Source organism: Rhincodon typus, chromosome 16 (genome assembly GCF_021869965.1).
Source record: "Rhincodon typus isolate 14 chromosome 16, sRhiTyp1.1, whole genome shotgun sequence".
NCBI classification, from domain to species: Eukaryota; Metazoa; Chordata; class Chondrichthyes; order Orectolobiformes; family Rhincodontidae; genus Rhincodon; species Rhincodon typus.
This window is the reverse complement of record NC_063347.1, coordinates 54,447,536-54,461,698: the sequence shown is the minus strand read 5'-3', so window position 1 is coordinate 54,461,698 and position 14,163 is coordinate 54,447,536. Positions and strand designations below refer to the sequence as shown.

General features: G+C 41.7%; 1 protein-coding gene across 1 annotated transcript in view; it reads right to left on the bottom strand.

The window, feature by feature from the left end:
• Positions 1–236: 236 nt before the first annotated feature.
• The window catches only part of LOC109917765 (testis-expressed protein 264 homolog), a 245,692-nt gene continuing 231,765 nt past the window's right edge, over positions 237–14,163 (bottom strand). The window contains exon 4 of the mRNA XM_048606407.1: positions 237–773. Within this exon, the coding sequence (XP_048462364.1) occupies positions 484–773 (290 nt within the window). The 3' untranslated portion in view covers positions 237–483. The remainder of the gene's footprint in view (positions 774–14,163) is intronic.

Genomic DNA, 14,163 nt, shown 5'->3' with positions numbered 1-14,163 from the left:
ACAGCTTATAAAGGGTTAACTTCGAGAGGGTACACAAGCTACACATAATACTGATGACAATGGCCTAAACCCATGACATTCAACCAGGAGAAACAGCCTCTTCCCCAATCCTCCAAATCCAGAACATTCAGTGTTGGTAGAATGAGAGAACCTACATTTCAAATCGAAGAAGTCATGTGAAAAAACATGAGATGGAATTATTAATAAAGTGCAAAAAATAAATTTTTAAAACTTCATTTTAGTTGTTAAAGCCAAATATTTGAATTTATTTAAAAAACGAATAATGTTGCTCAAGTATTACAGTATTATAGATACATTGATAGAAGCTTCAATCTTCAATCAAGACTCTTAAATTTCAAGCTATTTGATTAACTACTATGTTTCTCTGGAGTTGCAGCAAGCCTTCTGTACCTAATCCGTGGAAACATACCAAGCAAAACAGTTTGCAGACCCAGTCAGGTCACTTTATCATCCCTTCCATGTTTATTCCTCCTCCATTCTCCTGATATCGGTTTCTGTCATTTCATCCAGCTTCTTTTCCACCTCGGAGCTCTGCTGAGAGGCCCAGGGTCGGTCCCCGTTATCATGTGCTTCCAGATCGAGTTCCTCGAAGGACGATCCACTCGCTACTGACTCGCTTTTGTCGCTCTTCTCGCTGTCTTCAGCTTCCTTGTTGCTCAGGTTGGTGGTCTCTGACTTTGCCAGTGAGGTTTCTCTGCTCTCCGTGTAGGCCTCATAAGTCATTGAGCTATTTTCACTGAACGAATCCACACCTGAAGCAGTAAAGAGAAAAGACAGACATCATTCAACCCGTAGGCATTCTACAGTACGTTAAAAAAAAGTCACAAAGTCAGTCAGCTCTTGGCATCCATCAGACTGCTCAAGCCCAACAATTTCCATTTTGTCCTTCATGCAGGAAGACATCTTGGGATGTTTTATTAAGATGAGGCTATTGGTAGATGAGAGGTAGTGGTGGTGTAGATAGCTAGCATGCAGGTATTGCAGGTTACAAGGAGGGAGAACAGAATGTTGGTACTTATTACAAAAGGAATGGAGTACAAAGTAGGGAAGAGTTGCTGTATCTGTACAAGGCATTAGTGAGACTGCATCCGAGTACTGTGTCCAGTTTTGGTCGCTTTACTTGAAGGAGGATGTAACTGCACTGGAGGTAGCTCAGAGATGGCTCACTCAGTTAACTCCAGAGATGACAGGCTTGTCCTCTGAAGGAGGATTTAGTGGTCGAGGTCTGTACTCACTAAAGGTCAGAAGATTGAGAAGAGATCTAACTGAGCTGTACAAGATGCTAAAGGGGATTGACAAAGTAGAAAAAGAGCTGATGATTCCCTTTGTGAGGCAATCCAGAATAAGAGGTCATGGTTTTAGGATAAGGAATAGCAGATTTAAAGCAGGGATGAAGAGGAATTACTTCTCTCAAAGGTTTGTGTATCTATGGAATTCACTCCCCCAGAGAGTGGTGGATGCTGGGACATTGAATAAACTTGAGGAGGAGGCAGGCAGATTTTTAATTAGTAATGGGTTGAAGGGTTATGGAGAGCGGGCAGGAAAGTGGAGTTGAGGCTGAGAGGAGATCAGCCATGATCGTATTAAATGGTAGAGCAGGCTAGAAGGGCTGAATGGTCTATTCCTAAGCAGAAATTGTACACCCAATCTGAAAGGTGGTCAGGTCTCCGACAGTCAGCTGTACTCAACAAATGATAGCACTGGGATTCACGAAGATCAATGGCTAAGCTAACCCATCAGAAGCTGCAACCATTCATGCAGAGGGCTCCAGTGAGTAGGGAGCATGAAGGACTAAGAGCTTCATTCATGGTTCAAACCTGCAGAGGATGGACCTATTCAGCTCTTTTGAAGTAAGCTGCAGCCACAAAAAGTTACCCATCCCAATGAGCTCTCCCAGTTCAGTACAATGCAGTTTCCATTCGTGTGCAGAATTCACTGGTTTTGCCCGGTCAGTCTGGGACTGATGAGAAGATTGGAGACAGTCACACACTCTTCCTCTCAGGGATATACCCAGAGTGATATAACCCTCATCAGACTTCATCAATTCCTGTGATGTACATATGCAGTGTGATACAACCAGACCACACCAATTCCCATCACCCAGAGTGATGTAATTCCTCTCACAGAACACAGAATATAGAACTGTACAGCACAGGAACAGGCCCTTTGGCCCACAGTGTTGTGCCGAACATGACACCAAATTAAACGAATCCCTTCTGCCTATCCTTGGTCCATATCCCTTCATACCTTGCATAGTCATGCGCTTATCTAAAAGACTCTTAAACACCCCTATCGTATCTGCTTCTACCACCATCCCTGGCAGCACGTTCCACACTCCTACCACACTCTGTGTAAAAAAACATCCTCACATTTCCTTTGAACTTTCCCCCCTCACCTTAAAATGCATGCCCCCTAATTTGAGACATTTTAGCTTATGTATGTACCTAGTGTGATATAACACAGACTCCAATCTACCCCTTCCTCACCTCTAACGTCCATTCCCAGCCTGAACCCACACTGCCTGCATCAATCTACCCTCCCTGTCGCCAATCCAAGCTGCCACTTCTAAATGAGGCCCTAATGTCACCAATGAATGAGCTGAACTCAGATGTGTTAATTAACCCAGGTACAGGCAAGCATGTCACCATGTTACCTGTCCTGTGGGGTAGCTTTTCAGCTTGACTGAGGGGTGGGGGTACTGTGCTCTGTTGATCAACAGTCCGTGGTAGTGGTAGGCCTGATTGAGGGGCTAGATACTTGACAGAGATTGCCCACGGCGTGCCACACTGCTGTAGTACATTCTCTCTGCAATGCCCATCCCATAAAATCCTCCTCCCTTCACATTAGTCATATGTACCTTTAGTCAGTCTGCAATTCTGGGAGCCTGGGTATGGATTCTGTCCATTTGACTCCGTTCCATTCCACAGACTCTGCTTGGCCTACTGTGTATTTCCAGCATTTTTGACTGGGTTTCAGTTTTAAATTCTGAGCAACAGTAGCATTGTACTTTAAGTTCATTGATATGATAATACCGCACTAAACAATCATATTCAGGAAAATATATACACCTTACAAATGTATAGGACCAAATGAGGCCTACAGAAATACAGACAGGTGAGGTGTGGAGGGATTGGAAAATTATTGCAAACATGGAGATGATAGATCATGATAGTGACAAACACGTTGTAAGTTTTTTTTCTAATCAACCTGTTCAGGGATGTCACTACACAGCTCTGGAGCAGGTGGGACTTGAAAGCGGGCCTCCTGCCTCAGAGGTAGGGACACTACCACTGCACTGTGGAAGGTCACCATCTTAAACAACGTTGTTTGAGAAGATTTTGTTAAACTCAGAAGTTTGAATTTCAGTGGGTTGTTAGAAGTTGTCATGTCTAAGGCCAGTAAAGCCATTTGTTGCTGTGAGAAGGTGTAGTAATGAAACAGCAATGAATATACTAAGTGAAAGAAAGTTTACAGAAGTTCTAGCAAAAGCATTGCTCTGCAGTTTACATACATTGCATAGGAGAAGCTGCTTATTTACATTATCATAACAAGAATAAAGCATGTGTTAGGTAGAATGCAAAAGGCATAATGTCTCACCTCTATGTCAAAAGGCCTGCATTTTTACACCCCATGAGTTATATAGCTGCATTAGTAGTGTTGGGCACCATAAGTCAACTCAGAATGTAAGGGCTATATAATCTATTTGGAGGACTAATTAGTGCCAATGAGACTGAGAGGGCATTGAAAGTTAGAAATGAAACTTGTTAAGCCAGTGACTGTGGAGCTTTGAACATTTGCACAATCTCAAACAATAAAGTTAATTACTGTAAGTCTTCACTGATTCAACTGAAAATGTCACCTCTAGGATCTAGTTGTCTCTATCGTATTTGTCTAACTCTGCGCCTGTTCTGAAAGAAATTAAACAGGCACAGAGTTAATAATTAATAAATTAAATTTCATTCTTTGGGAAACAAAATCAAATCTGCCATCTCGTTTGAAGTATGGTGGCTTTACAGAAAGAAAGGACTTACATTCATATGGTGCCTCTTGCGACCTCAGGACATCCCAAAGCACTTTACAATTTATGTACACCAAAGAGCTACAAACAGCAATGACATTAATAACCAGATAATCTATTTAAGCTTATTGTTGGGACAAATATTGGCCTGGGTACTGGCAGAATTCCCCTGCTGTTCCTAGAACGGTATCATAGAATCTTTTGCACCTTCCCAAAAGAACAGATGAGACCTTCGTTAACTGCTCAGTTAAAAGACAGCGCTTCTAACAGCGAGAGTCTCCCTCATCTCCGCAGTGGAATGTCAGCCAAGTCTAGAGTGGGGTTTGACTCCATGACATTGACTCAGACACTTCAGAGCTACCACTGAGACAAGATTGCCACTCATTCACTCCCACTCTAATCTCCCTCCCAGCCCAAGTTAAACCTTTTTACCCCTTGCTTTGCTTTTATCATATTTTTTCAAAATAAAAAATACTTTTTGAAATTGCCCCGTTTTGAGTGATTTTGGTTCACCAGGCACCATCTTTCAGTTTTTCGCAATTAAATCGGGAAATAACAACTGATCCATCAGATCCTTTGATATGTAAGAGTATCAGGTACAGAGAAACCATCTGACAGTGCACACTGGAAAGATTGACCTGTTGTCTCTCTCTGCAGGTGCTGCTATGCATTTACAGTCTTCATTTTGATGTTCTGGCTTTAGGTTTGATATCTTCCCAAGTTAAAACAGCCTGAGTTCCATTTCTGTTTGCATTCTTTACCCAAATGTTTTATCAAGCATAATGCTTGACCCTACTCCTTGTCCTTGTCTGACATATAACTTCCACTATCAGAGCAGTCAATCCTCTGGTGTGCCAGACGTAATTACTGTCTGTGTTTTTAGTTAGACTACGTTAATTGCGCACAGCGATTAAATAGCAGAATGTTTCAGAGGAAATGGTCTTGGGGCAAAGCTGCAATGAATAGCACTGGATAAAAGAAGAGTGCATACATAGTCATAAGGATTAAGTATACACAGTAATAGCAGCAGTTAAGTGCAAATTTGAAAGCTCTTACATCAATAAAACGCAGTATTATATATTTTTCACTTCTTCAATGTGGGTAAATGAACGCTGCTTTTGGGAGGAAGGATTACACTTATTGTCATTGGAACTTCATTCTTCCTAATTAATTCTTGAGCAAGGGCAGTCACTCAGTTTAAAGAGAGGCCCACAAATATGGCAAGGCACGGTCAATTTAATTGAGTTCAGCTCAGGTTAGATCACACAGAATACAGGAAGAACTAGCCATTTGGATACAGAACTGCCTCAAAAGTAGGAGACAGAGGGTGGTGGTGGAGGGTTGCTTTTCAGACTGGAGGCCCGTGACCAGCGGTGCTGGGTCCACTGCTTTTCGTCATTTATATAAATGATTTGGATGTGAACACAGGAGGTATGGTTAGTAAGTTTGCAGATGACACCAAAATTGGAGGTGTAGTGGATGAAGAAGGTTACCTCAGAGTACAACGGGATCTTGATCAGATGAGCTGAGGAGGGGCAGATGGAGTTTAATTTAGATAAATGTGAGGTGTTGCATTTTGGAAAGGCAAACTAGGGCAGTTTTTATAAACTTAATGATAAGGTCCTGGGGAGTGTTGCTGAACAAAGAGACCTTGGGGTGCAGGTTCATAGTTCCTTGAAAGTGGAGTCACAGGTAGATAGGATAGTGAAGAAGGAATTAGGTATGCTAGCCTTTATTGGTCAGTGCATTGAGAATTGGAGTTGGGAGGTCATGTTGCGACTGTACAGCACATTGTTTAGGCCACTTTTGGAATACTGTTGCAATTCTGGTCTCCCTGCTACAGGAAGGATGTTGTGAAACTTGAAAGAGTTCAGAAAAGGTTTATAAGGATGTTGCCAGGGTTGGAGAGTTTGAGCTATAGGGAAAGGCTAAAATAGCCTGGGGCTATTTTCCCTGGAGCGTCGGAGGCTGAGGGGTGACCTTATAGAGATGTATAAGATCATGAGGATCATAGATAGAGTAAATAGATAGGTCCTTTCCCCAGGGTAGGGGATTTAAGGTGAGAGAGGAAAGATTTAAAAGGGGCCTAAGGGGCAACTTTTTCATGCAGAGGGAGGTGCGTGTGTGGAATGAGCTGCCAGAGGAAGTGGTGGAGGCTGGTATAATTACAAAATCTAAAAGGCACTGGATGGATATATGAACAGGAAGGGTTTATAGGGACATGGGCCAAATGCTGGCAAATGGGACTAGATTAATTTAGGATATCTGGTCAGCATGGATGAGCTGGACTGAAGGGTCCCATTCTGTGCTGTACGACTCTATGAGTCTAGCTGCAGCCGTAGTGTCGCTGACACAAATTGCCTGTGAAGCTACTTTTACATTGACTATTCAAAGTCCAATGTTTTTATTTTGTTTATTTGACATGTAACTGAGCAGAACTGATCTGCATTTGTGACAATGCATATATATATAAGAGAGATTTTTTAATGAATAAATAATAGTTTTGAAATAAAGAAAAAGCTACTTTTACATTGGCATTCAAGTCTCCCACACTAAGCCAAACCCAAAACTGAGACTCTTGCTCATATGGAAAAACTCCAGAGTAAAGTTGCTGGATTGGCTACAATTGGTGGCTTTGGTCCAATGTTACAGTGGGTTTTACTGTTAAAGCATCTGGAAGTGAATTTAGAAGGTTTACATTGGGAATATAAGCAGACAATGCAGGAAGCACGCAGCAAGTCAGTCAGAGTCTGTGAGAGAATAGTCTTCCACAAAACAGGGACTAAGGAAGAGCCCAGTCTGATATATTTCTCCTCCTGAACTCTCTCCCCAGAAATGACAACTGATCTTTGGAGGTTTCTAGCATTTTCTGCATTGGTTCCCAGCATTTGCCAATTTATTTGCAAAGTCTACATTAACGGTTGTCACCAGACACACAAGACCCTGACTCAGGAGCACCGTTGCTGTTGTTTATCTGCAAGATGCTGATCAGGTCTCTGTACATTTCTGACATTTTTCTCCCCCCAACAGAGTAACAATGGACTCTATTGAAATTATGCTGTGGAAGAGTTTTATACTGACGTGTTATTGTCACAAGAAGTGTAAAAGACATGCATTTATATGCCGTGTTTCCCAAACTCAGCACATCCAAAATGATTTACAGCCAATGAAGTACTCTCGAAGTGTAGTCATTACTGCAACGCAAGTAAACATGGAAATTAATGTGCACATAGCAAGATCCCACAATGATCTGATTATAAGCAGATAATATAAGCAGATATATAGTAGGTGGTGGTTGAGGGACATGGGAAAAGTCCTTGCTCCTCTTTTAAATCAGTTTGAGAGAACAGTTAGATTCTCAGCATCCCTAAAACAGATAGGTAAATATTATCTAGCACAATCCTGTCTCCCGAGTACTATTCACTGCAGGAAGGTCTCACCTGTAATGCTGCCCCCATAGTTGAATAGCTTTCTGACTCTCACTGTTTGAATTAACACATGGAAGGTGTCAGCTGATTGAGGTTCTCAGGTTTGTTCGCACTCAGGGAGCTTCAGTCCAACGACGCATTGGGCAGGAAGGAGGTGGGAAGAGGGTGAACACGTCTCACATCTAAAGCAACTGGGGGAAATGGTTCGAAGCATAGGACCAGCTGCATAGTAGGAACTGTCACTTAGCAACCAGCAGAAAGCCACTGCAGTGATGTATAGTCCAGGAACTGGCCTGGCTAGAGTCCTTGCAGCTGAGAGTGACAGCACTCTCTCTCCAGCCGAGATTGGCTCTCATGCGTCAATGAGCAAATCCAACATTCTGGCCCAGAAGCCTCACTCTTTTCAAAGAGAAACATCCCCACTGCATCACTGAGGTCAGCGCATCCTACATTTTCCAGTTCAGCTGTCACCCCACAATTTGACTGATGTCAGCACTTTTCTTCTCACCTCCTGTGCAATTAAGATGTTTTCTCCTAGATTTCGGTTGCGTCTGTATAAAATCTGCCAGTGTTCACATTCACTTCCTCTTCCAACAATGGCTTTGAAAGGCTCCATTAAGGAACAACTGAATGCCCCTGTCCATAATGGACCTTCACAGTAGAGCGAGCCCATTGAACACAGAGTTACGTGGGGCTCCTGCACACAGCATACTTTTACAATGATGTGCTCGCTCTTATCAAAGCAGCGTGGCTCACTGAGAGAAATCTTAAAGGCACCATACACCTCAAGTAACCATTCCCTCTGACACTGGACTGCCACGTGCAAAGGAGATTAGCTGTGAATTTTGGCAGCATTCACACAAGATGTTTGACCTGGATCACTTCTTAAAATGTGTTTTCATCAAAATGTCATTGCGTGTTTAATCTTACGAAATATTCAGCGCCAGGCTTTTCAGAGATGTCATTAAGGTGGATAATGGGAAAAGCCAGCATTCCTCTCAACTGAAATAAATCAAGTGTCCAATGCTTTATGATCATGATGCCAGAAGCAGGGGACAAAACAGTTCTATATATTGTATCCTCAGCAACTAATAAACAGGCTGTCATTCCCCTTGATTTCAGATCAACATTCATCCATGAGCAAGCACTATAATGGACACGTCCTTTATCTCATTGCTCTTTGTGACAGCATTCTATAAGCAAATTCACAACTGACTCCACTATATTATGCAGTCCAACAGTACAATCCCAAACGTTTATAGCAGAGGCCTTACTGGAAAAGCAATTTTCCTGCGGGATGTGATGGTCTACAAAACACAGGAAACCATTAGAACCTTGCGGACAGGAGAAGGATTCAAGCAAAACTGCATTAAAAATGCTAACATTGTGATTAAATATAGAAAGAGGAGGTACAGAAAAGGAACAGAAGGGTCAGGAACTGCAAGGAAACCTTATTTAGCCCTGGAGATCAGAGATTCATGGTGTAACAGCTATTTATTAAGCAGGATCAGAGATATTCATGGTGTAAAATATATTTATCCAGGGGGATATTGGATCTCTAAAGTGTAATGGTATAATGTTTGCTTATCCAGGAGGGTAAAGATTCAGAATAGGAGATGGCCTCTCAATCATAGGGCCCACTCTGATACTCAGATCGTTGCTAATCAGTACCTTAACACAATCTCGCTTGACAGTCTTACATAAGAATGGTCTCAGGTCAGGAAGCTCCAACTGGTCCAACAGTACTTTGGGAAAGAGAACTAATGATTTTCATTAGCTTACTTGAAGTTACTTGAAAAAACCGCTCCTCAATTTTGCTACTAAATTAGTCTGTTACTAAATTAGATTATTTTGTACTTGTCTACCAGCAGAAGTAGTTTCTTTCTACCTAGACTGTCAAATCCTTTAAACAGTTGAAACACTCTTAGATCACTCTTCAAACTTCTTTGCTCAAGGCAATAGCAGCTGAGTCTGAATAATTTCACCCTCCAAGACCTGTCATCATGCTGCCATTGCTTTAGGAAACTCCTTCTTCGGCAGGGCAAGGATTAATCTCTGTGATACTTCATGGTATTTTGTTTTTTTTTCACAGGAGTAGGAGTAAAATACTAATCACCACACTTGGGCAAAGGTTGAGTTTAAGTTTATTCAGGAGGTTAACAGTTAAAACATGAGTCTTAACGTTTACTGGGTGACCATATGGCATATTGGTTTATGCAGCGGGATAAGCATTAAGATTCTAGTGAACATATGTTATGCTAAATGTATAGAATCCAGGATGTAACACTCTTTACATGATTGGCACATAATTGCGAAATGAAGGAAGGTGTGATGGATTAGAAAGCTGAGTTCTGATTTAATCCAGTTGATAGCTCCCCTTTTTACAACTCGTTGTAGAATTCTTCAGGAAACTGGTTGAGCAATCCCAACCCAGCACCTAATCAGTCTCACTGCATTACATAGGGCTTGCTAGAATGTACGAAGCTGCTCACAATGTGTGTGTTCAAGTAAGGGAATGGGAGAAGCAGAAATGTCTTGCTTGCTGAAGATACTCATTATGGCTATGGTTTTGGAGATCCACCTGACAGTAAGCTTAATCGGGGCTGTGTTCAATGTTTCTGCTCGATGCAAAAATGTAAAAGCGAAATATACAATTATAGAATTGTACGCCACAGAAAGAAACTCTTTGATAGAACATTTTTCCTCCCTTCCCCCCCAAATGAATTTCACCCAGCCCCCTGCTCCCTCCTTGCTGTTCTGCTAATTCTTCCTAGTACTCATATGTTCACCTTAAACAACATGAAATTTACCTAATGTTAGAATCAGTATAGCATCGAGCTGGATAGAAAGCTTCCTCCTGTATTACACAAATAAATTACAGTAATTTAATCGTAACCGTCAAGCATGCTGCTAGTTTTATTTTTATCATTCTGAATCAGCGAGACAGTATGTTTCTTCATTGCTGGCAGAGAGGGATGGTGTGTAAGCATTTGACACGGTTCTACCACTTTTGATTCGTGTGATGTGGAAATACCTGTCATTGTCCGAACCTACTCGGGACTGCCACCTGCCACTGCCTAACCAATGTGCTGGAGGATTTGAGAAAAGTGAGAATTTTCTGAATCACCAAACCAAAAATGCCAACTGCACCTCTTCGATGTAGTCCAGGTCAAGCAGGTGCAGAAAGCTCAAGCCATGGTCTGTGCTGAGTTAGCGGTCTCAGGTGATAAAGTTTTGGTGCCCCTTGGTGGGCGAAGGGGAGAAAATCAGGTGCTCCTTCCTCAACGGTGGCGATGCAATCTAAACTATGTACATGCCAACACTGAACATAAGGATGACTGATGGCTACCACAGAACACAACCAAATGCTCACAGTCTACAAATGTCTGGAAGCACTCATCATCAGTTAGAAAGACTGAGCAGTCCCAACAAAATCAGACAATCTGTGCTTACCCACACTGTGAACAGTCATTATGGCTGTAATCAGGTTGCATGACTCAGTTAGAATGTACCACTCTACATACTACGCATACAAGAAATGGCCATCTTCAATAATAAAGGGAAATCAATGGATGACAGTATTAAGAATAGCCACTTGAATGGCGTATGGAGCCTCGGACTGTATTGTCATAGGGTTCAGTGTTTTCAGCACAAGAGATAAAATAGGAGTCAAGAGGATGTATTTGTAGTGGTTAATAAGCAGTCAGGCTTGATTGAAAGGTAAATGATACTGTTCACTGACACACAATGAAGCAGGTTCAACATCACACTTGTACCCAATTGCAATGCAATCAATCCTTAAGCAGGAGGAAGTAGTAAGAGTTAATGTGAACAGTCAATGTCACGAAGCAATAATTTAATATGTGCTTGCTGTGTTCTCCAGTTCCTCATTGAATACATTATGAAACCTGACTCAATAAACCCAGATACACTGTAAAGCAAAGCTCCTGAGATCAGGCCCCACTTGTTAAGAAGTGGGGGCTACTTGGGCAGCACAATGGTTAGCACTGCCACCTCACAGCGCCAGGGACCCGGGTTAAATTCACCCTCAGGCGACTGTGTGTGTGGAGTTTTCCCATTCTCCCTGCATCTGCGTGGGTTTCCTCCGGGTGCTCCAGTTTCCTCCCACAGTCTAAAGATGTGCAGGATAGGTGGACTGGCCATACCAAATTGCCCACAGTGTTCAGGGATGTGTAGGTTAGGTACATTAGCCATGGGAAATGCAGGGTTACAGGGATAGGGTAGGAGGATGGATCTAGATGGGACCCTCTTCAGAGGGTCGGTGTGGACTTGTTGGGCCAAATGGCCTGTTTCCACACCGTGGAAATTTTAAGAAATCTAATTTTTGTTTAAAAAGGCCATCTACATAAATCTAACTCATCAACTGAATTTCAATTTTAAAGTAACAGGAAATACTGTCCAGATGCACAACAGGCTAAAATAGAGTTCTAGCCTGTCAGTAATTACTCAGTTATAATTTTTTTCAGTGCTACCTCCATTCCAAGCCTAAACACTGTCCTCAGTAAATCAACCATGCTCCTCAGAAAACCTGTGCTCAGTGTCCATCAAAAAGACCCAGATCCTGTGCTCAGTGTCCATCAGAAAGACACAGACCCTGTGCTCAGTGTCCATTAGAAAGACCCAAACTCACATGAGTAACTCTACCATTTTGTCCATAAAGGCAAGAATCATTTGAATTATTGTGATGATTCATTGTTTTTGATAGATATGCAAAATGTTCACGTGCACAGTGCCCAGCATGCTCTTTTGTAAAATCTGAGTCTTAAGTTATTGAGATGACAAGTTAATATTCATGAACGAACCAGCAGATGGACAAACAAAGAAGCAGCTAAAGATAGCCATTAAAATACTGGAATGTACACTGAACATATGTTGGGACATTAATTAATCCACTGGAGTACTATATAATTAGAGTGAGTCTCACAATCAAAGCTTCTTTAAAATATCAAATCTTAACAAAACATTACACATAAACTTGCATATTAATTAGTCGGTCTATTTCTGTTGAGTATTTAAATATTTTTTTCTCTAAACAATGATTGTTAATGTCATTTGGAATTGGGGGAAGCAGCTGGTTTGGAAGTGTCAATGTGGGGTCCACACTGATGGCCATTCATTCTGGGTGGCTCAGAGGCTTTGTTAGTGTAAAGATGTAATTTTTTAATAAGTGTGTTGTGGCTCTTGCATTCATCCACCAGCTCCACATGCACAAGATGGTTCATTGCTTGACAGGTGTCAGATTTCTGCTACTTTTAGTTGTAGCTAATGCCAAGATATTGAATGTTTTCGATGGGATTCTAAGATTTATCCTTTTACTGGTGCCTGATGGCTGTAAATATTGTTTCAAACTGGATGTTGGTGTGTATTTCAGGCAACGAATACTAAGACAAGTGGAATATTCTCACTGTTAACACTACTTGTGCCTGCAACATGATGGCCAGTATTGTCAGATGTGAATAAAGGACAATTCATTCCCAGAATATAAATGTTGCTGGGCTGTGCCATCATTTATTTCCCATTCCTAACTAACTTTCAGGAGTCAGGAAATGAGTTACTCTCCACAGAATTTCTAACCTCTGATCTGATCTTGAAAGCATAGTAGCTATTGTGACTGGTTAGTTCAGTTTTCGGTTAACGGTAACCCCAGGATGTTGATATGGGCGGATTCAGCAATGATAATGCCATTGAATGATTGCAGACCATGGGATGTAAGGACACTTACAATGCAGGTGAGAGGGAGTTTAAGGATTTTGAGTGAGGTGTGAGTGACCACCCTTCACATCAAGACAGCATTTAACTAAATAGGATATCAAGGAGCCCTAGTAAAACTGGAATCAATGGGGATCAGAGGAAAACGCTCCGATGGTTGGAGTCATACTACAAGAAATATGGTTGTGGTTGTTGGTGGTCAGTCATCTCAGCTCCAGGATATCTCTGCAGGTGTTCCTCAGGGTAGTGTCCTAGGCCCAACCATCTGCAGCTACTTCATCAATGATCTTCCCTCCATAAGGTCAGAAGAGGGGATGTCATCTGATCATTGCACAGTGTTCAGTACCATTTACAACTCCTCAGATACAGAACAGTCAGGCTTCATCTATCAAATGAAAAGTAACACTTTTGCAAGTGCCAAGCAATGACCATTTCCACAAGAAGGCATCTAACCATCTTCCATTGACCATTTACAGGACAAACGGTGTGTCTGCACTAAGTTCTGCCATGGGCTCTGACAATATTTGGGCAATAGTACTGAAGGCTTGTGCTCTGGAAAAAGGTAAATCCCTAGTGAGGGAGGTTAGAATATGAACGCAGACTAGGAAGAAAAGCAAAGAAAAATTGTAAAAGCTATTTTAGGTGCGTAAGACGGAAATGTTTGGCTAAGACAAATGTGAGTCCATTACAGATAGAATCAAAATTTATGATGGGGCATAGAGAAATGGCAGAGAAGCTAAATGATCACTTTGTTTCTGTCTTCACTGAAAAATACACAAGAAATCTCCTGGATTAGAGATTTAAGGACTGGGGAGAATGAGTAATTGAGAGGAATTAATATTAATAAGAAAAATGTGTTGGCTAAATTAATGAATCTTTGGAATTCTCTATCTCGCGAGGGTTATAGATGCTCAATCATCAAGCATCTTTACAGATTTCTACCAGGAATCATAGAATCCCTACAGT